At 34.9% G+C, this 24,071-nt stretch overlaps 1 protein-coding gene across 1 annotated transcript; it reads right to left on the bottom strand.

The window, feature by feature from the left end:
* Nucleotides 1-1,558: 1,558 nt before the first annotated feature.
* Nucleotides 1,559-2,488, bottom strand: LOC109266257 (olfactory receptor 5K4-like). The gene has a single exon (XM_019448101.2). It carries the CDS (start codon nucleotides 2,486-2,488, stop codon nucleotides 1,559-1,561), a length of 930 nt encoding a protein of 309 aa, XP_019303646.2.
* Nucleotides 2,489-24,071: the final 21,583 nt, after the last annotated feature.

Genomic DNA, 24,071 nt, shown 5'->3' with positions numbered 1-24,071 from the left:
CTGCTGCACCCAGGAATGTTCACGGGACCATGCCACTGCTGATGCCCAGAGACTGTGGCTGGGTGCCAGCCTGCCCCAGAAAAGGTGAACGCAGTTGTGTTCAGGGATTATGGAACATCACAACACACATCTGGCACCAGGCTTCACCCTTAATGACCAGCAAATGTGGTTGTTTTCCTGGGTCCCCTGGGGTCTTTGCCTGTGGTGGGGGCAGGGGGGGTGGCACACACAGCCTCTACCAGATGTCTTCCTAGCAAGGGAACTGCCTCTCCCTGTGTGGCCTGAAGACCCCCAGACTTCACTTTACTCCTGGGGATTCGCCCCTCCCACCAGAGCACTGCCAAGTATGGAGCTGTGAAGTTTCAGATTCTGCATTCCCCCTGTTTACAGAGTCTTAATGGAAGTTAAACCCTCTCCTTTCTCCTTTCTCCCTTTTTAGTTCAGTCCCTGGGGTTGTTTCCACTTTTCTACTTTCTCTCCAGCTGCTTTTGGGGGGTGTTTTTCCCCATATTCCCCCCTCCCCCCCTGTCTCCATCCTCTCTGTACAAGCAAAAACAGCTCCCTGCCCTCCCCGGCTTTTCTCTCACCTAGTTTACCTATCTGCCCCATGTACCTGCTGTGTTCTGTGGTTCAGGTTGTGCAGATTGTTGTGTTAATCCTCAAATCAGTTTTATAGGCGTGCAAGATGGTTTAGTGTTGATCTGGCTGCATCTCAGGGACTAGAGACACACAAAAAAACTTCCATGCTGTTCCACCATCTTGGCCACTCCTCCACTCCAACAAACTTCTTATATGCACATCTCCATCTCAGAGAGATGTAAATTGCTATTCTATATTCCATAATACATAACATGATTTATTCTTTAAAAAAATAAAGAACCTTAATTATACTAAAAATTAAAGTAGATCTTAATCTGTTATAGCCAACTTGTTATAATTCATCATTAACTGTTCTACAAAATGTATATGTGACTATATGTGTGTTCCTTCTCATTCCATTTTTTCCCATTCTTGGAGTCTTCTAGATCAAACTTCATTATTTTAAATATACACGACTACAATTAGTTTGCTTCTAGCCTCTCTCCCCCCAGACTAACCTACATGTATCTCTAAGGTCATTTTTCTGAATAGCAATTCGTATTTTATTCTCCTGCCAGGAAATTTTTAATATTTCAAACATTCTACATAGGATCAGATATAATGTCCTCCATTAACTAGACAAGATGAATAAAGGTGACTGTTCTATACATTTAGACACTTAAACTTGATGTTATGTTTATTTATTATGGTTTGGAACAATAGCCTGACACAATTCAGTGAGAGTAATAACAATTGGTAATGAAAGTTACTGTTGGATTTTCTCCTGATTTACTCTGGTAATTGTGGAATTTTCAGTAAGATAATGCCAGACAACTTTGAAATTACATTTATATATCTTTTAGCAAACACAGTCTAATGATTTAGAGATTAGTATTTCATATAAATACAACTTTCTCTTTGTCCCTTTTCTATAAAACAGTTTAATGAATTAAAATCAGTTTTCCATAGAAGATGAAGTTTATTTAACAATATTATAATTCTTCATACATTTTTTAAGACCACTTATCACTTCCTTATTTCTTAAGCTATAAATAAAAGGATTTAATAAAGGAATTACAATTGTATAAAAAATTGCCACTGGTATGTCTTTATCCCCTTCTTCAAATGGTCTAATATACATGAGAAGACAAATGTAGAATATTGAGACAGATAGAAAGTGGGATGCACAGGTAGAAAAGGCTTTACCTCGCCCCTCTTTTGATGTCATTTTAAAAATTGTGAAAAGGATGCAAATATAAGAGAACAAGACAGTGGCAATGGTGAAGATTTGAATTGGCATTGAAAAAATATAGATCATTAGTTCGTTGATACAAGGGTCAGTACAGGAGAGTCTGTAGAGTGGAAGAATATCACAAAAAAAGTGGTCAATTTGATTAGACCTGCAGAAAGTTAACCTTAACAGAAGCCCTACATGGATCATGGAATGCAGGTTACTAGCTATGAAGGTCCCTATTGTCATCTGAATGCAGAGTTTCTTTGACATCATGGTATGGTACTGTAGTGGGCTGCAAATGGCCACATAGCGATCATAAGCCATTGCTGCCAGAAGAAAGCAATCTGCAGTTTCAGCAAGGCAGAGAAAATAAAATTGTGCCATGCATTCATAAAGGGAAATCATTTTTCCCTCAGAAAAGAAGTTCTCTAACATCTTGGGGATGATGGCACAGGAACAACAGGAATCCATTAGAGCCAAGTTGCCCAGAAAGATGTACATTGGTGTGTGAAGACGATGCTCCATAGAAATCAGTGCCACCAGGCCAAGATTTCCCACCATGGTGATTAGATAGATGGCAAAGAACACCAAAAACAGGAGAATCTTCAGCACTGGATGATCTGTAAATCCTATGAGGATAAACTCAGTTGTCAAAGAGTTATTTTCTTTAGCCATTCCTGGCTTTTCAGCTGAGATAGAAGTTGTAAAGAAATGAAATTCTAAATTAGAGTGTGTTTATTCTCCCCTCTAATTTCCCCACATACAAAAAGAAAGAAGCTATTTTATTTTATATTTTATTTTATTTTATCTTATTTTATTATTTTTTATTCTCAAGTTAGTTAACATACAGTATAGTCTTGGCTTCAGGAATAGAACCCAGTGATTTATCTCTTACATATGACACCCAGTGCTCATCCCAAAAAGTGCACTCCTTAATGCCCATCACCCATTTCCCCCATCCCCCTACCTCCATCAACCCTGAGTTTTTTCTCAGTATTTAACTCTCTTATGGTTTGCCTTCCTCTCTGTTTTTATCTTATTTTTCCTTCCCTTCCCCTATGTTCATCTGTTAAGTTTCTCAGATTCCATATATGAGTGAAATTATATACTATCTGTCAAATTAACAACTCAGGAAACAACAGATGTTGGCGAGGATGTGGGAGAAAGGGGAGAACCTATTACACTGTTGGTGGGAATGCAAACTGGTGCAGCCACTCTGGAAAACAGTGTGGAGGTTCCTCAAAAAATTAAAAATAGAACTACCCTATGACACAGCAATTACACTACTAGGAATTTATCCGAAGGATACAAAAATGCTGATTTGAAGGGGCACATGCACCCTAATGTTTATAGCAGCACTGTCAACAATGGCCAAATTATGGAAAGAGCCCAAATGCCCATCCAGTGATGAATGGATTAAGAAGATGTGGTACATATATATAAAATGGAAAGAAGCTCTTTTTAAATCATCCTATACTGTTTCCTACAAACTAGCACATGCACACTAGGTTAAGTCTGTGAGAAAAAAAGTATCACAGATTGTGTACACAGGGATCATCTAAAAATGTCCAGTGTGAACTCTCAGGACAGAAAGGCTTTTTCTGCATAAATTATCCAATGATAATGTACAAATTCCTAGACAGTATATATAATTTGGCATTTCTAAAATTAGAAGACATTTTCTAATGGTATCTTTTTCTCCAAGGAAAGAAAAAATAAACATATTTTAGATACTATGGAATTGATATGATGTTGGAAATAAATTACTTTAGATATTCTAAATGTCTAAATGTATTATTTTTAAAACCTCACAGACTCACAGTGGATTTTAAAAATGGCTTCTTGGAGCACCTAGGTGGTTCAGTCAGTTAAGTGTCTGACTTTTGATTTCAGTTCAGATCATGATCTCACTGTCATGAGTTCAAGCCCATGTCACTCTCCATGCTGAGTCTCCCTCTCTTTCTGCCCTTCCCCTGCCTGCTCATGTGCACTCACTCTCTCTCTAAAAAAATAAATACAAACTTAAAAATTGTTTCTCTAGCTTAGTATTTCTTCACAGATGAGCTTACCAAGAGATATTTTAAGGCAATACCTATTCATCCTTTAAGACTGGGTAAGAATATATGACATTTAAAATTTGTCTTCACAAATTAATTTTGATACTGTTTTTATGTTTGTTTCAACATGTCTAGATTCTATTCCTATATTGGCATGACACATTCCTCCAAGAAGTTACTATTTTTTAATTATCCATTTATTCTAGTACTTTCTAGTTTAAGTGTTTTACGTGCATGTCTAACATTATGAGATTTGGTTATCAAGTTTCCATTCACAATGTTTACATTCCTTATGATAAATACCTGTCTTTTATCCTTTTATACTTCTGTAAAAACTAATGTTGTTGTTTTTGTGAATTCTGTGAAGATTTTACATATATTATATGATTATTTGTGTTTATAAACTCATGGTTTAATCCACTATAGATTTATTAAAATTCAATGATCACTAAATTTATACTTATTATAGTTTGGCAACCATGATATTATCAGAAACATGCATTTTAAATAATGCTAAAATTATTTTTCTTTTCTTCCAAAGATTGCTGAAAGTCTTTGTCCTCATCATTTTTCAGATAGATAATTTTGGAGAAGAGCCTGTAGGTTGTTCAAAGTATATTGTTTTAAAAACATATATACTTGGTTAGTCTTTTTTTCTAGTTCTTATCCTTTGCTACACTAAATTTACTATACTATTTTTCTATTTGCTCACTTGGTATGGTAAGGTTTTCTGGAATTTTATCACTAAGGAGTTATAATCAAATGAAAAAATAAGTTGCCTTTTATGTTTTAGGTCTATAACACTGCAAAAAAAATTTCACAATTATAGTGTTTTGGAAAAACTTAGTAAAAATATTCAAAGGCAGCTTTTTATCATTATTTTAGCAATATCTACTGGTAAATCACTACATGGAATCTGGTTTAGTTTTTGATAATCACTATTTTATAGAGAAGATACTGAATTAGAGTAATAATGAAAATTCGTTTTATCTCCCTAGTTTAAAATGTAAATTATGGTACTGAATTAGAAATCAATTTTATTCTATCTCCCAGAATTATATTACAGAGTCATTTATAGCCTTACCTGTATATTTATTGGTAACACAATGATACTTTAGAAGTCAGGATAGGTCAGAATGGTCCACTGTACTGTGTCTTATTATGGCTTTCCATAGTATCTTCAATTAAGAGACAAACCAAAAAATTATTAAGTAGATAAACATGCATCAGAAATTAAAATGCTGACATATTTTAGGGAAATGCATATTTCTGCATTTTAATATTTACATACATTAGAAATCAGTTCTCATATTTTGAGTTCACTGACAAACATTTTATAGTAGCTGATTGACCATGTGATATTTGTTATTAGAGAAATTAAGAATAAAAACCTTGCTCTTTAAAACATTTGGGAATAGATTACGAAGATATGTGACACTCTACCAGTAGGTTGGTGACAATAATTATGTTAGCCTTAGGGCAAAGTTAAAGTTTTACATTGGTTCTAAAGGGATTTCCTTGGCATTGGCATCAGGGTATTTCTGCAAAGACTCTTAACCTGAGAGACATGGTTCCCAAAACACAGATAAACCAAAAGGCATCAATTAAAGATGGATATCCTTTGGGATTCTGAAGTTAAATGAAATGGACATCACTCAAGTCAGCTTAAGTGTAATACAGATTTTTCACAGGATCTTCTTCTCTCAAATCTTCTTTACTTGAAAACCGTAGTGAAGAGAAAAGAAATTCATGCTGATCACATAATAGACAAAGTAGTAGTTAAACCAAGATTGGGAGAGAGATTTGGATTTGTGGAAAAGAGGCAAAAATGTGATGTGATCAACCAGGGTTGCAATCTTCTTCATTCCCTTTGATGAATCTGACCAAATGCTGTAGATTCATTCTCTGAAACAACTCAGACACTGTGTTGTTTCATTTCACTTATGCAACATAAGAGAACTTTTTTTTGAGAGAGAGAGAAAGAGAGAGTGTGAGTGGGGGAGTGGAGGGAGAGAGGGAGGGAGAGAATCTTAAGCAGGGTCTACTGCATGGAACCTAATGTGGGGCTCCATCTCAAGACAGTCAGATCATGAATTGAGTCAAAATCAAGAGTCGAACATTTAACCAACTGAGCCACCCAAGCACCCCATATAAGAGAACTTTTTGACTGGTTTTCCATATCCATCTTTTTCTATTGTACATATGCTCTTATGGACTGGAAATGTTTTTAGCTGTTCATTACTCTCTAAACCAAATCTTTGTCTTTTGTCTCAGTCTTCCAAGGACTCCATAGACTGGGTTTATATCACCTATGACTTTATTTTCTACCATACACCTCTAAGACTCTTATCTTCAGAGACATACTTATGAATTTTCTATTCATTGATGCACTGGAGCTACATCCTGACTTAGAATATTTACTCAGAATTGACTTCTTTGCTAAAATGCCCTCTTTGACCTCCTACTCTGTCCAAGTCTTATTCAGTCTTTATAGGAGTTCTGATTCTCTGCATGAAGACATCTTCAATTTTCTGATCTGCAAAAATACTTATTGTCTTTATAACACAAAGAGCTCTTAGCCAAGTTTCCCTTGTATATTTGTCCAGCTGTTCTCATATGAAAATTGTTTATTCTCAGGGGGATTTTCTTTTTGACTTTCCATACTGCACATCTCTTATAGTTCCAGATAATATAGGTCCTCAAAGAATGCTTCTTAAGTTGGTTGCAGAAATTTCAATTAAATTAAATTAAACATGTATAGAGTGATTACTATAATAAACAAGTCATTGGGTCAGCATTGAGTCGAGAGTAGCTCACAGTCAGGCGAGGGTTGGGAAGCAAACTTCATAGATAAATAAGAAATAATCCTAATGTAGCTACCAACTTAGAGAGTAAAATCACTTACACAAATGTATATAGAACAGCTCAGACCAAGTTAAATATCAAAATAGAACTATAAGCAAGTTTTATGGGAACACAAAGAAGAACATAACTTATAAGACTAGGGGAAGACATTTCAAAGAAATGACATTTTGTGTGATTCTTGAAGGATAAATTAGATTTCAGTAAACAGAAAATATTTTTGTAAGTTTTTTTAGGCTGAAGGAGGATCATGATTAAAGGTAAAAGCATGGAAGTTTCAAAATATAGGCATATTTAAGGAATGGAGAGTAAGCCAGGGCATCCAGCCAGTCTGGATGCATGCTAGGATAGGAAGAGGAGTTAGGAGTTTCAGGTTGTAACTGGTTCTGCTTCTGCCCCCTCTATTTTGATGACACCAATCTCTCACCAAGATCAGACTCATCTCCTAATCACCAAATCAAAAGCACATTTGTCAATTATTATCTTAATTAACTATATTATATAGAATTATTGACCACACTCTGAAACTCATTGCCTTATCAGACCTCTGTGATAACATTTTTTGTATCTACATCTCTTCCCCTTCCCCCACCCCATGGCATGTTTTGTATTAGATTTTCCTTTCCTTGCAAATACACATTTGTTGAAATAGTGTATCCTTGAGTACATTTACAAAATCATGACACTTTGTTTTAAAAACTAACTGCTAATTTTTAAAAGGATTTTCCCAATATTTAGCTAGTAAATTTCCATATTCCCTTGCAATCAGCTGCTCTTATAAACTAATGAGACTGTGCTTAATTTTTATTTATTTTTAAAATGGTATAAACCTCACTGAAATTCTCTGGAATATTTTCATGTAGGTGAGAAAATTCTGTTTCCAGGTTTTTAAATTTTTTTAATGTTTTTATTTATTTTTGAGAGAGAGAGAAAGAGAGATACTGACAGTGAAGGAGGGGTACAGAGAGAGGGAGACACAGAATCTGAAGCAGGCTCTAGGCTCCGTGCTGTCAGCACAGAGCCCCACCCGGGACTTGAACCCATGAACCGAAGTCAGACGCTTAACCAACTGAGCCACCCAGCCACCCCCTATTTCCAGGTTTTTAAAAAAATATATGCAGACATGAGGGGCGCCTGGGTGGCTCAGTCAGTTGGGCGTCCGACTTCAGCTCAGGTCATGATCTCATAGTTTGTGGGTTCGAGCCCCACATCAGGCTCTGTGCTGATCTCTTGCTCAGAGCCTGGAGCCTGCTTCAGATTCTGTGTCTCCTTCTCTCTCTGCCCCTCCCCCACTCACACTTTGTCTCACTCTGTTTCTCAAAAATAAATAAATGTAAAAAAAAAAATTTAAAAACAAATATATGTAGACATGAAAAACTTTAGTATGTTATTCATATAACTTGGCCAGAAAATCATATCAGGATATATGGAAACATCCCAAATATATTTTCAAAATTCTTCCTTTTGAAAAGCAGTTGCATTTTACTTAAATATCATATTGATATCAGAGGACAAAATAAAGATGTTAATGACTTATGAAACATTTGTTGAATAGGAACTTACCAGATAATAGAGCAGCAAATTTAGAACACTTATCTTTTATTAGCAGAAAAATATATAACTCATCTTAAATTCAGCAACTCTTTTAAGTATTAGCATGATAATACTTAGTTGAGTGAACCTCTCAACTGTACATGGTCACTTGTCTCATTTTAGGAGTTCATAAAGATCAAAAATATAAGAAATAACAAATATTGGCAAGGATGTGGAGAAAAAAGAACGCTTGTGCACTGTTGGTGGGAATGCAAACTGGTGCAACCACTGTGGAAAACAGTATGGAGGTTCCTCAAAAAATTAAAAATAAAATTACCATATGATCCAGTAATTCCACTACTGGGTATCTATCCAAATTTTATGCTAAGCGACATAAGTCCATCAGAGAAAGCCAAATACCATATGATTTCACTCATATGTGGAATTTAAGAAACAAAACAGATGAACGTAGGGGAAGGGGGGAAAAGAGAGGGATGCAAACCATAAGAGACACTTAACTATAGAGAACAAATGGAGGGTTGCTGAAAGGGAGGTGGGCGGGGGATAGGCTAAATGGGTCATAGGTATTAAGGAGGGCACTTGCGATGAACACTGGGTGATATATGCAAGTGATGAATCACTAAATTCTACTCCTGATACTATTATTACAATATATGTTAACTAAGTAGAATTTAAGTAAAAACTTGAAACATTAAAAAAAATTTAAAAACACAAAGAATATGAAAACACTAATTCATAAAAACATACATACTCCTATTTGCAGCATTATTTATAATAATTAACAGAAGCAACCCAAGTGTCCATCCATAGATGAATGTACAAAGAAGATGTGGTGTATATATATATATATATATATATATGTATATATATATACATATATATACATATATGTATATATATATACATATATATATATATATATATATAGAATATTATTCACAATGGAATATTATTCAAGCATAAAAAGAATGAGCTCTTTCCATTTGCAACAATGTGGATAGAGCTAGAGGGTATAATGCTAAGTGAAAGAAGTCAGAGAATGTCAAATATATTGTTTCTCTCATATGTGGAATTTAAGAAACAAACAAAATATTCTCTTAAATATAGAGAACAAACTGGTGGTTACCAGAGGGGAAGTAGGTGGAGGGATGAGTGATAGAGATAAGGGGATTAAGATTACTCTGGTGAGCACTGAGTAATATATAAATTATTGCATCACTATATTGTATACCTGAAGCTAATACTGTATATTAATTATATCAATAAAAAGATTTTATATAGAATCTCATATATTAAAGATCCTTTTCATAAAAATTAACCATATTAATGACATCCTATATCTTTTTGTGCACTGTGTGCTTCAGCTTCTGTGCTGCAGTAGCTGGCCTCTGATGAAAATGATTTTTGAATGGAGTGGTATTTCTTACATTCTAATTCATTTATTCACCATGCAATAGTTTTTAATTATAAAGGTATTTTTTAACTTGTTGCTATATTGTTTTTCTCTACTATTTCCACCAATTTTTAAACCAGTGCAGATAATTTTTACTGCATAAAGAGAAACAAGCATTTCACCACTGATATGCAGATCTTACTCGATTTTCAATGGGGTTATATCCTGATAAACTCATTATAAGTTGAGAAAAAAACATCACAACTTGAAAATATCCTAAGTCAAAAATGCATCAATACACCTGATGCATCAAAGCTTAGCCTAGCGCACCATAAATGTAACCAGAACACTTGAATTAGCCTATGGTTGGGCTAACAGTTTATTTTATAATATTTCACAATACAGTGTTGAATATCTCATGGAATTTATTGAATACTGTATTGAAGATGAAAACCAGAATGGTTGCATGTGTACAGAATGGTTGTTAATGTATTGGTTCTTTAGCACCTTGACTGCATGACTGCTGGGTGCTGCAGCTCATTGTTCTGGTCAGCATTACAAGAGTGTATTCCACCTCATATCCCTAGCCTGGAAAAAGAACAAAATCCAAAACTTGATGTGCAGGTCCTACTGACTGTGTATCACTTTTATACCTTCCTAAATTTGAAATATTACAAGTCAAACTATTGTTAAGTCAGAACTATCTGTATGACTTTTCATTTTTACTTAAAAAATTTTTTTAATGTTTTTTTAAATTTTTGAGACAGAGAGAGACAGGGCATGAGCAAGGGAGGGGGAGAGAGAGGGAGAGAGGGAGAGAGAGAAACAGAATCTGAAGCAGGTTCCAGGCTCCAAGCTGTCAGCACAGAGCCTGACATGGGGCTCGAACTCACGGACTACAAGATCATGACCTGAGCCACCCAGGCACCCCTCATTTTTACTTTTAAGTAAGTAACCTCAATAAGGGCTTCTTAACTTTTATCATTTAATTAAATTTATAAAGTAATGGAATGAGTATTGCATAGTGATAGTTGGCAATCGCTGATCAGCTGCTTTGCTTTAGGCACTCTTCTCACTCATAAAATTTATAACATTCCTGTGAAGTAAGTTATATTATGATTCCAATTCTATAGATGAGGAAACTAAGACACACAGACACCAAGTAAGGTCAAGTAACCACCCCAGGTTCTATACTGTATAAGTTACAATATTTGTAAGATTTGAACCCAGTAAGTTTGACTCTAGAGCCCAGGGTCCTACTGCTAATCACCATATTATATTGTTTTATGTTAAATGATATTAAATACAGACTTGTAAAAAATCTCAAATTTTTCATGCCCTCAGTGCATTTTAAAAAATGTTTGTGTATTAATAAGAGCAATAGTTCTGTTTTCAATAGCTGATACCACAAAGCACATTTCAGGTTGAGTTTCACTATTAATGATAGATAAAAACTCAGATTTCTGAAGAAGTTCTTGATAATTTTCACATATTCTTTACACCTTTTTCAGATGACATTAGAATTATTAGTTTTACCTCCAAAACTGATAAAGTGCTTATAAGGAATTTAAGGGAAATGTCAGTTTGACCATTTTCTTCCTTTTCCTCCTCTTCTTCTTAGCTATATGTAGATAATACCATTAATTTTGAACATTTCTTTGCAGAAATATATTTAGGTCACTTGAACATTTCATAGAAAAGTTGAGTTAAAATTAAGATAAGATAATCTGTGAAGTCATTTATCTGAGCACACGTAAACTACTGTATATCATGAAGGCTGAAAACAAAGAAACAAGCATGGAAGTCACTACCAATACTTGCAAGTACAGAATTCCATCTTGTTTCTCAATATATCTCACATACCATGACTCACACATAACCAGTTGGCCCAGTGCCCTTTCAGAGAATCACTAAAATTTGTTCATCTGTAAAGGAAAATCAATCATTTATAGATTTTCACTGAACAAAGGCAAGGCAAGATTTACAAAAGAAAAAAAAAAAGCTATGTGAACTATGAAACTTAAATTTTTCCTTGAGCAAGCTAGTTGTCCAGTTACTATCAGGGAGATCAGTCTTTCCTGAGATAGACTGATTAACGTGATTGTTTTTTTCTGAAAAATTTTGTGATCTGACCTAAAAAGTATATATGGCATGAACATCTATGGTTAATGGCTCCTTGGGACTTTGGGTTGCCTTTGCCCCACCTCCTCAGTTAAATGAAGACTGTATTATTTCCTCATTATAATTCCCTCCTTTTGGTCACTCTCAGCTACCAGAGCAATCAAATTCATCAGGAGAGCTTCAGCATCATGTTGATGCAATATTAGCAACTGAATATTAGCTCCTGTAAATGGTTGGAAGTAACATTTTAAGCACGTGGATATTAGTACTGAACAGAAAGAATTATGAAGACTAAGAGGCTGAATATACAATGAATATACAATAGATAAAAGTAGAACTCTTACCCACAGTCTGCAGCAACCTGTATCAGAAACTAACCCTATATATATATATATATATATATATATATATATATATATATATATGAAATTTATTGTCAAATTGGTTTCCATACAACACCCGGTGCTCATCCCAACAGGTGCCCTCCTCAATGCCCATCACCCATTTTCCCCTCCCTCCCACCCCCCATCAACCCTCAGTTTATTCTCAGTTTTTTAAGAGTCTCTTATGATTTAGCTCTCTCCCTCTCTAACTTTTTTTTCCCTTCCCCTCCCCCCATGGTCTTCTGTTAAGTTTCTCAGGATCCACATAAGAGTGAAAACATATGGTATCTGTCTTTCTCTGTATGACTTATTTCCTATATTTTCAATAAATCCAGAAAGCCAGCCTGTTATAAGTCAGACTTGTAGGAAGTCAGACTGCTGCCTCTAGTAACAATCCAGGAAGTTAAACGATAACTTCTGTAACAATCATCAAGTGACCAGGACTTAATTACAATCAGCTTTCTAATTTTTGTCTCTGTTTATAACTTAGAATAAGACAGAGTGCCAAATATATACCCATGATCCATCACATAGGATGCCTCACTTCCAGTTAGCCCACCTACAGCTTCTTCATGCCAGTAGTCTTCAATGAAGGCAAAACTGAAGCCTTTCCTTTTTTCCACTATAAAGTTTCCCACTTCTTATATGCCTTTGAGTCTCTGCCAAACAAAAGTGATGACAGCTGACACCCTTGCTACAGCGAGCTCTGGATAAATAGCCTTTGGATTTTTTTATTTGGTTGCTCTTTGTTTATTTCCACTGGATAATGACTGATATTATGAAACATTTGGAATGCACTTTGTACCTTAATTAACTGGTAGCTATGCTTTAACTGAAGTGTGCAGCTCATCATTGGGTATCATATTAACCCAATCTTGCCAGGGCAGCAATTAGTTGAGATCATTCCATTATCTAGAACTATTACAGCTAATAAACCTATCCTAGTCTGTAGGTGTCTCAGATATGTCCTGGTAAATTACCATATCAATAAAATATGAAGTAACCAGGAGATTTGTTTTACATACATAGAAAGGTCAGATAATAACATCAAAATATGCATTTTGCATCAGAATATAGTGAAAGTCAACCTGAAATGTACCTTGTGATACTAACTATTGAAAACAGAACTATTGCTGTTAATACTACATAAACATTTTTTTAATGCACGCAGGGCATGAAAAACTTGAGATTTTTAAAAACTCGAGATTTTTTTTAAAACTCTGTATCTGATGTCATTTAACATAAAACAGTATAATATGGTAATTAGGAGTAGGACTATAGTGCAAATATTTTTCTTCTGTTCCATACTTTTCCTTTTCATTATGTGGATTGTTTCTTTTGCCATGCAGAAGTTTTAATTTGAAGTAGTCCTGCTTGTTTATTCTTGCTTTTGTTGCTTGTGCTTTTTGGCATGACATCCCAATGATCATTGGCCAAGACCACTATCAGGAAGCTTTTTCTTATGTTGTTTTCTACGAGTTTTATGGTTTCAGGTCTTACATTTAAGTCTTTAATACTTTAATCAATTTTTGTGAGTTGTGTAAGGTAGGGATTGAATTTCATTCTTTTGCATGTGAATATCCAGTTTTCTCAGCATTATTTATTGAAGAGATTATCTTTTCCCCTATTAAGTATTCTTGGCTCTCTTCAAATATTAATTGAGTTTATGTGTGGGTTTATATCTGGCTCTCAGTTCTGTTTCATTGATTTATGTGTCTGTTCTTATGCCAGTTCTATACTGTTTTGATTACTGTAGATTTATAGTTTGAAATCAGAAAGTGTGATGCCTCCAGTTTTATTCTGATTTCCAAGATTACTTTCACTATTGGAGTCTTGTGGTTCCATCCAAATTTTAGGATTCCTTTTTATTTTGTGAAAAATGCTGCTGGAATTTTTATAGGAATTGTATTGAATCTCTGGATGACTTCAGGTAGTATGAACATATTAACAATATTAATTCTTGCAATCCATGAACATGAGCTATTCTGTTTATTTGCATATTTTCCAATTTCTTTTATCAATGCCTTATAGTTTTCAGTGTACAAACTTTTCACCTCTTTGGTTGTTTGTTCTTAAGTATTTTATTGGTCTTCAAAGCTGTTATAAATGGTATTTATTTTCTTTCTCTTTCAGATATTTTGATAGTGAATAGAAATGCAATTGATACTTGTATATTGATTTTTGTTATCCTGCAACCTTACTTAATTTGTTGATTACTTCTGTTTTGGAGGATTTAGAGTTTTCCATATATAAGATTATTCTATCTGCAAACAAGGACAATTTTACTTCCTCATTTTCTATTTGAATGCCTTTTATTTATGTTTTTTTTTAATGCCCAATTACTCTGGCAAGGATTTCTAATACTGTGCTGAACAGAGTGGGGAGAGTGGCACCTTTGTTTTGTTTCTGATTTTAAAGGAAAAATTTCAGCTCTTCACTGTGGCTTCTGATGTTAGCTGCGAACCTGTCATATATGGCCTTTATTATGTTGAGATATGTTACTTCTATATTCAAAGTGTTGAGAGTTTTTATCATAAAAGAATACTGAATTTTTTGAAATGCTTTTTCTGCATCTATTGAATATATTGAATATGATCTTTATCTTTCATTCTATTAATGTGGCATATAACATTAATGGATTTATGTATGTTGAACCATCCTTGTATCCAAGGGATAAGTCCCTTGATCATGGTGTATGATACTTTTAATGTGATGTTGAATTCAGTTTGCTAGAATTTTGCTGTGTATTTTGCGTCTATGTTCATTAGGGATATTGTCTTCTGGTTTTCTTTCTTTTTGTTTTAATGTTTTATTATTTTTGAGAGAGAGAGAGCGAGAGAGAGCGAGAGAGCGAGAGAGAGAGAGAGAGAGAGCAAGCAGGGAAAGGGCAGACAGAGAGAGAGAGACAGAATTGGAAGCAGGCTCCAGGCTCCGAGCTGTCAGCACAGAGCCCAATGTGTGGCTTGAACTCACAGACCGTGAGATCATGACCTGAGCTGTAGTCAACCGCCCAACCAACTGAGCCACCCAGGCGCCCCCAGTTTTCTTTTATTTGAGTGTTATTATCTGATTTTGGTATCAGGGTAATGCTGACCTTAAAAAATTGAGTTTGAAATTATTCCTTTTTGGGAGAAGTTTGAGAACTGACATTAATTCTTCATTAAATGTTTTTGGTAGAATTCACCAGTGAAACCACCTAGTAGTCTTGGACTTTTCTTTGTTGGGAGGTTTTTGATTATCAATTCAATCTTCTTACTTATTATTGGTCTGTTTCTTAACAGATTTTCTGTTTCTTAATGAGCCAGCCTTGGTAGGTTTAATGTTTCTAGGAATTTATCCATTAATCTGTGTTATCCAGTTTACTTGCTTGTAATTATTCCTCATAGCCTCTTATGATCCTTTGTATATTTCTGGTGTCAGTCATAATGTCTCCTCTTTCATTTACAACTTTAAGTCCTCTCCCTTTTTCTTGGTTAATATAGATTGATTTTTTAATTTTGTTTAACTTTCAAAAAACAAACTCTTAGCTTTATTGATCTTTTCTATTGTCTTTCTAGTCTCTTTTGTTTATTTCTGCTATAATATTTATTATTTCCTTTATTTTCCTAACTTTGGGATTAATTTTTTTCTTTTTCTAAATGCTTGAGATTTAATGTTGGGTAGTTGATGTGAGGTATTTCTTTTTTAATGTACATTTTTTCACTATAACTTTTCTCTCAGAATTGCTTTTGCATCATCCTGTAAGATGTGGCATGTTGTATTTTCATTTTTGTTTTTCCAAAGAAGTTTTCAAATTTTTTATTTGATTTCTTCTTTGACCCATTGGTTATTCAGTAATATGTTGTTTAATTTCCACATATTTGTGAATTTTTCAGTTTTATTAATGTTACTAATTTTATTTTTATTTCTTAATTAAAAATTTTTTTCAAATATTTATTTAAATTCTAGTTAGTTAACATACAGTGTAATATTGGTTTCAGAAGTAGAATTTTGTGATTCATCACTTACATAGAACACCCAGTGCTCATCATAACAAGTACCTTCCTTAATAGGCATCACCCATTTAGCCCATCCCCCGTCCCACCTCCCTCCATCAACCCTCAGTTTGTTCTCTATAGTTAAGAGTTCTCTTATGGTTTGTCCCCCCCTCTCTTTTTTTTTCCCTTCCCATATGTTCATCTGTTTTGTTTGTTAAATTCCACATTTGACTGAAATCATAATGGTATTTGTCTTTCTCTCACTGACGTGCTTTGCTTTGCTTAATAGACTAGCTCCATCCATGTTGTTGCAAATGGCAAGATTTCATTCTTTTCGTTGGATGAGTAATAATTCCATTGTATGTATGTGTGTGTGTATATATATGTGGCGCATATATATATATATATATATGTATGCATGCCACATTTTCTTTATCCATTCATCAATCAGGGGACACCTGGTCTCTTTCTATAATTTGGCTATTGTTGATAATGTTGCTGTAAACATCAGGGTGCATGTACCTCTTCAAATCTGTATTTTTGTACCCTGTGAGTAAATACCTAGTAGTGCAATGACTGAATTGTAGGGTAGTTCTATTTTTGACTCTTTGAAGAACCTCCATACTCTTCTACAGAGTGGCTGCATCAGTTTGCATCTTGCATACAGTGCAAGAGGATTCCCCTTTCTCTGCATCCTTGCCAACATTTTATTCCTTGTGTTGTTAACTGTAGCCATTCTGACAAGTGTGAAGTGGTATCTAATCGTGCTTTCCATTTAGATTTCCCTGATGATGAGTGATGTTGAGCATCTTTTAATGTGCCTGTTAGCAATCTGTATGTCTTCTTTGGAAAAATGTCTATTCATGTCTTCTGTCCATTTCTTCACTGTTTTGGGGATGTTGTTTATGGGGTGTTGAGTTTGAGACGTTATTTATAGATTTTGGATACTAACCCTTTATCCAGTATGTCATTTGGAAATATTTCCTCCCATTCCATAGGCTGCCTTTTAGTTTTGTTGATTGTTTCCTTCACTGTGCAGAAGCTTTTTATCTTGATGAAGTCCCAATACTTGATGTTTGCTTTGTTTCCCTTGCCTCCAATGGCATGTCTAGTAAGAAGTTGCTCTGCCTTATGTCAAAGAGGTTGCTGCCTGTGTTCTCTTCTAGGATTTTCATATTTTCCTATCTCACATTTAGGTCTTTTATCCATTTTGAATTTATTTTTGTGTATGGTATAAGAAAGTGGTCTGGTTTCATTCTTCTACCTGTTGCTGTCCAGTTTTCCCAGTAGCATTTTTTTAAGAGACTGTTTTTTTCCATTGGATATTCTTTCCTGCTTTGTCAAAAATTAGTTGACCATATAGTTGTGTGTCCATTTCTGGATTCTCTATTCTGTTCCATTGATTTATGCATCTATTTTGGTGTCAGTATCATATTATCTTGATGACTATAACTTTGTAATATAGCTTGAAGTCCAAAATCATTGTGCCTCCAGTTCTGCTTTTCTTTTTCAGGATTGCTTTGGGGTCTTTTGTGGTTCTATACAAATATTAGGATTGTCTGTTCTAGCTCTTTGAAAAATGCTGGTGATATTCTGATGGGGGTTGCATTAAATATATAGATTGCTTTGGGAGGTATAGATATTTTAACAATGTTTGTTCTTCTAATCAATGAGCATCGAATGCTTTTCCATTTTTTTGTGGCCTCTTAATGTCTTTCATAAGTGTCCTATAGTTTTTGGAGTACAGATCTTTTATTTCTTTGATTAGATTTATTCCTAGGTATCTTACGGTTTTGGGTACAATTGTAAATGAGACTGATTCTTTGATTTCTTTTTCTGCTGCTTCATTGTTGGTGTATAGAATTACAACAGATTTCTGGGGTGCTGGATGGTTCAGTCAGTTCAGTGTCTGACCCTTGATCTTAGCTCAGATTTTGATTTCATGTTCGTGAGTTCAAGCCCCACATTGGCTCCACACTGGGCATGGAGCCTACTTAAAAACAAAAGAAATGCAACAAATTTCTGTATGTTGATTTTATATCCTGCAACTTTGCTGAATTCATGAAATAGTAGTACTATTTTTTTGTGGAGTCTTCGGATTTTCTACATAAAGTATCATGTCATGTGCAAATAGTGAAAGCTTGACTTCTTCCTTGCTGATTTGGATGCTTTTTATTTCTTTTTGTTGTCTGATTGCTGAGGTTAGGACATCTAGTACTATGTTAAATAACAATGGTGAGAGTGAACATCCCTGTCTTGTTCCTGTCTGTAGAGGAAGAGTTCTTGGTTTTTTCCCATTAAGGATGATGTTAGCTGTGGGTCTGTCATATATGGCCTTTATGATGTTAAGGTATGTTCCATCTATCCTTACTTTGTTGAGGATTTTGATAAAGAATGGATGCTATGTTTTGTCAAATGTTTTTTGTGCATCTATTGAGAAGATCATATGGTTTTTGTCCTTTCTTTTATTAATGTGGTATATCACATTGATTGATCTGTGAATATTGAACCAACCTTGCAGCCCAGGAATTAATTCCACTTGATTATGGTGAATAATTTTTTTAAAAAAGTTATTTATTTAAATTCAAGTTAGTTAACATACATTGTAGTATTGATTTCAGGAGTGGAACCCAGGGATTCATCACTTACATATAACACCTAGTGCTCATCCTGAAAACTGTCCTCCTTAATGCCCATCAACCATTTAGCCCATCCCCCCACCCACCTCCCCTCCACTAACCCTCAGTTTGTTCTCTGTATTTAAGAGTCTTATGGTTTGCCTCCCTCTGTTTTTATCTTATTTTGTTTCTTCCCTTACCATGTTCATCTGTTGTGTTTCTTAAATTCCGCATGTGAGTGAAATCATATACTTATCTTTCTTTGACTTCTTTTGCTTTGCATAATACACTCTAATTCTATCCACGTTGTTGCAGGTGGCAAGATTTCATTATTTTTGTTCACTGAGTGGTATTCGTTTATATATATTATATATATATATATATATATATATATATATATATATATATACACACACACCACATCTTCTTTATTCATCAGTTGATGGACATTTGGGATCTTTCTGTAATTTGGCTATTGTTGATAGCACTGCTATAAACATTGGGGTGCATGTGCCCCTTCAAATCAGCCTTTTGTATCCTTTGGGTAAATACCTAGTAGTGCAATTGCTGAAGCGTAGTGTAGTTCCATTTTTCATTTTTTGAGAAATCTCCATAATGTTCTCCAGAGTGGTTGCACCAGTTTGCATTCCCACCAGAAGTGCAACCTTCCTATCCTCAGTAACATCTGTTGTTTCCTCAGTTGTTAATTTTAGCCATTCTGACAAGTGTAAGATGGTATCTCATTGTGGTTTTGATTTGTATTGCTCTGACAATGAGTGATGTTGAGTATCTTTTCATCTGTCTGTTAGCCTTCTGGATGTCTTCTTTGGAAAAGTGTCTATTCATGTCTTCTGCCCATTTCTTCACTGGACTATTTGTTTTAGGGTGTTGAATTTGAGAAGTTATTTATAGATTTTGGATACAAACCCTTTATCAGATATGTCATTTGCAAATATCTTCTCCCATTCCATTGGTTGCCTTTTAGTTTTGTTGATTGTTTCCTTGTACAGAAGTTTTTATTTATTTATTTATTTATTTATCTTGATGAGGTCCCCATTTTTTCTTTTATTTTTCTTACCTCCAGACATATTTCTGGTAAGAAGTTGCTGCTGCGCAGATCAACGAGGTTGCTGCCTGTCTTCTCATCTAGGATTTTGATGGTTTCCTATATCACATACAGGTCATTCATCTATTTTGAATTTTTTTTGTGTGTATAATGTAAGAAAGTGGTCCAGTTTCATTCTTCTGTATGTTGCTGTCCAGTTTTCCAAGCACCATTTGCTGAAGAAGCTGTCTTTTTTTTTCACTAGATGCTTTTTCCTGCTTTTTTGAAGTTTAGTTGGTAATACATTTGTGGGTTAATTTCTGGGTTCTCTATTCTGTTCCATTGTTCTGTGTGTCTGTTTTTGTGCCAATACCATACTGTCTTGATTATTACAGCTTTGTAATGTAGCTTAAAGTCCTGAATAGTGATACTCCCCTCCCCACTAGCTTTGGTTTTTTTTTCAACATTACCTTGGCGATTCAGGATCATTTGTGGTTCCATTCAAATTTTAGGATTGTTTGTTCCAGCTCTGTGAAAAATGCTGGTCTTATTTTGATAGGAATTATATTGAAGGTGTTAATTGCTTTGGGGAGTATAGACATATTTACAATAGTTGTTCTTCCAATCCATGAGTATGGAATGTTTTTCCATTTCTTTGTGTCTTCTATTTCTTTCATAAGCTTCTATAGCTTTCCACATAAAGATCTTTCACCTCTGTGATTAAGTTTATTCCTACGTATGGGGTGCCTGGGTGGCTCAGTCAGTTGAGCGACTGACTTTGGCTCAGGTCATGATCTAACAATTTGTGAGTTCGAGCCCCGCGTCGGGCTCTGTGCTGACAGCTCAGAGCCTGGAGCCTGCTTCTGATTCTGTGTCTCCCTCTCTCTCTGCCCCTCCCCCACTCATGCTGTGTCTCTCTCTGTCTCAGAAATAAATAAACATTAAAAAAATTTTAAGTTTATTCCTAGGTATCTAGTTGTTCATGGTGCAATTGAAAATGGAATTGATTCCTTTATTTCTTTTTCAGCTGATTCGTTACTGGCATATAGGAATGCAGCAGATTTCTGCACATTGATTTTATATCCTGCAACTTTGCTGGATTCATGTATCAGTTCCAGTAATTTTTTGGTGTAATCTTCTGGGTTTTCTACATAGAATATCATGTCATGTGGAAAAAGTCAAAGTTTGACTTCTTCCTTGGCAATTTGGATGCCTTTTCTTTCTTTTTGTTGTCTGATTGCTGAGGCTAGGACTTCCAACACTATGTTGAACAACAGTGGTAAGAGTGGACATCCCTGCTGCGTTCCTGACCTTAGAGGGAAAGCTCTCAGCTTTTCCCCATTGAGGATGACGTTAGCTGTGGGTCTTTCTTAACTGGCCTTTATGATGTTGAGGTGTGTTTCCTCTAAAGCTACTTAGTTGAGGGTTTTGATCAAGAATGAATGCTGCATTTTGTCAAATGCTTTTTCTGCATCTATTGAGAGGATCTTATCCTGTGTGGTTCTTATCCTTTCTTTTATTAATGTGGTGTATCACATTGCTTTGCAAATGTTGAACCAACACTATAGCCCAGGAATAAATCCCACTGGATCATGGTGAATAGTTATCTTGATGTACTGTTGAATTTGATTTTCTAGTGTCTTTTTGAGAATTTTTGCATCCATGTTCATCAACGATATTGGCCTATAATTCTTCTTTATAGTAGGGTCTTGTCTGGTTTTGGAATCAAGGTAATGCTGGCCTCATAGAATGAATTCGGAAGTTTTCTTTCCATTTCTACTTTTCGGACTGGTTTGAGAAGAAGAGATATTAACTCTTCTTTAAATATCTGGTAGAATTCCCCTGGAGAGCCATCTGGCCCTAGGCTTTTCTTTGTTGGAAGATTTGTGATTACTGTTTCAGTTTCTTTGCTAGTCATGAGTCTGTTCAAATTTTCTAGTTTTTCCTGTTTGAGTTTTGCTTGTATGTTTCTAGGAATATGTCCATTTCTTCCAGATTTGTCAGTTTGTTGGCATATAAATTTTCCTCATATTTTCTTATAATTGTTTGTATTTTTGTGGTGGTTGTGATCTCTCCTCTTTAGTTTGTTATTTTATTTATTTCTGTCCTTTCTCTTTTATCTTTATAAGTTTGGCTAAGAGTTTATCACCTTGATTAATTCTTTCAAAGAACCATCTCTTAGTTTCTTTATCTGTTCTATTGTTTTTTGTTTCTGTATCATTTATTTCTGCTGTAATATTTATTATTGCCCTTATTCTGCTGAGTTTAGACTTTATTTGCTGTTTCTTTTTTTAGCTCCTGTAGGTGCAAGTTTAGGTATGTATTTGAGACTTTTCTTGCTTTTTGGAGTGGACCTATATTGCAATATACTTCCCTCTAGGACTGCCCTTTGGTGAATACCAAATAGTTTGAACTGTCATATTTTCAATTTCATTTGATTCCATATACTTTTTACTTCCATCTTTCTTATATCTGTATTGATTAGACCCCTGGATGTTATTTCTTCCTGTTTTTTCTTTTGGAGAAAACTGGACAGCCACATGCAACAGAATAAAACTGGACCACTATCTTATAACGTACATGAAAATCAAATACAACTGGCTTAAAGACTTGAATGTATGACCTGAATCCATAAAACTGCTGGAAGAAAACATAGGTGATAAGTTCCTTGACATCAATCATGATGATAATTTTTTGGAACTGCTTTCAAAGTCAATGGCAACAAAAGTGAAAATAAACAAATGGCTTCTAAAAGGTGAAGGGAACCATTGAAAAAATAAAAAGGCAATCTACTAAACATGAGAAGGCATTTGCAAATCATGTATCTGATAAGGAGTTAATATTCAAATTACAAAAACAACTAATATAATTCACCACCAAAAATAATCTGATTAAAAAGTGGGCAGAGGATCTGAGTAGACATTTTTTTAAAAGACAATACAAGTAACCAATAGGCGCATGAAAAGATGTGCATTATCGCAAATCATAAGGGAAATGTAAATCAGAACCACAAAGAGGTATTACTTCACACCTGTCGGAATGGCTATTATCAAAAAGATTAGAAAGAGCAAGTGTTGGTGAGGATGTAGAGAAAAGGAAACCCTTGTACCTTATTGGTGGGAATATAAATTGGGTCAGCTACTATGGAAAATTGCAAACTCTGTGGATATTAGTTAGCCTCTTTTTCCAGCCACTCCCTGCTTCCTTAATGTGATCAGGAGCAAACTGGCCATTTTTCTATAGTGGCAGGGATTGTGGTTTTATTGACTCAACAACATAGACTTTCTCTTATGAACACTGATGTAATACTACTGTTGAGTGCCTATTCCAGTTAAAGTATAGACAACGCTGAGCCCTTGATTTGGCATAATTTCCTGGATACTACTACACTGGACCTCTTCCATCATTGAGGGAACAGGGATTCATCCTCACTAGAACAGACACATGTTCTGGATATGGATTTACCTTTCCTGCCCATTATATTTCTGACAGAACCACCATCTGTGGTATCATAAAATGCTTTATCCACCATAATAGCATTCTGTACATGATTGTTTATGATTAAGGAACTCATTTTATTGCAAAGAAAATAAAGCCATGGGCTCATTACTATATGGTTGACTTGTCATACTCCATCTCCTGGATGTGGTTGGCCTACTTGAAATAAAAAGTGACTTTCTGAATACTTAATTACATAATAAATTGGAGACAATAGCTCAAAAGCATGGTATTCTGTCTTCAGGATTCAATATATACCTTGAATTAGATCCTGTTATATGGAGAGTGGCTTCCCCATAGCCAGACTATATGTTTACCAAATAATCTACTCACGGGTTTTTGGATTCCTATTCTGGCAACTAGGTTTTGATGTTTTGAAGGGTTTTTTCTCCAAGAGGGACTCCTTCCACTGGTGAAAAAAAACAATTATTCTATTGAACTGGAAAATGAAACTGCTATTGTCCATTTTGGGTTCTTCATGAGTAAGACTTGTGTAAATGGTCCTAATTACCAGGGAAAATTGGATTGCTACTTTACATAGGGACAAAGGTAGCTATTTGGTAACACAAGTGATTCTCTGTGGCTTCTCACAGCACCTCCATCCCTGTAGGAAATTTTAATGGAATACCAGAGCAACCAAACAAATGCATGACTATCAAGGACCCAGACACTTTGGGAATTAAGGTTTGCATTACTTCACCATGAAAAGAACCAGAACAAGCTGATGTTCTGATTGATGGCAATGGAAAG

Source organism: Panthera pardus, unplaced genomic scaffold (genome assembly GCF_024362965.1).
Source record: "Panthera pardus isolate Hobbes unplaced genomic scaffold, ASM2436296v1 HiC_scaffold_16, whole genome shotgun sequence".
In the NCBI taxonomy this organism is placed as follows: domain Eukaryota; kingdom Metazoa; phylum Chordata; class Mammalia; order Carnivora; family Felidae; genus Panthera; species Panthera pardus.
This window is presented reverse-complemented; position numbering and strand designations above follow the sequence as displayed.

Coding starts and splice junctions, on each gene's coding strand:
- LOC109266257 (XM_019448101.2), bottom strand. CDS start 2,488: ATGGCTAAAGAAAATAACTCTTTGACAACTGAGTTTATCCTCATAGGA.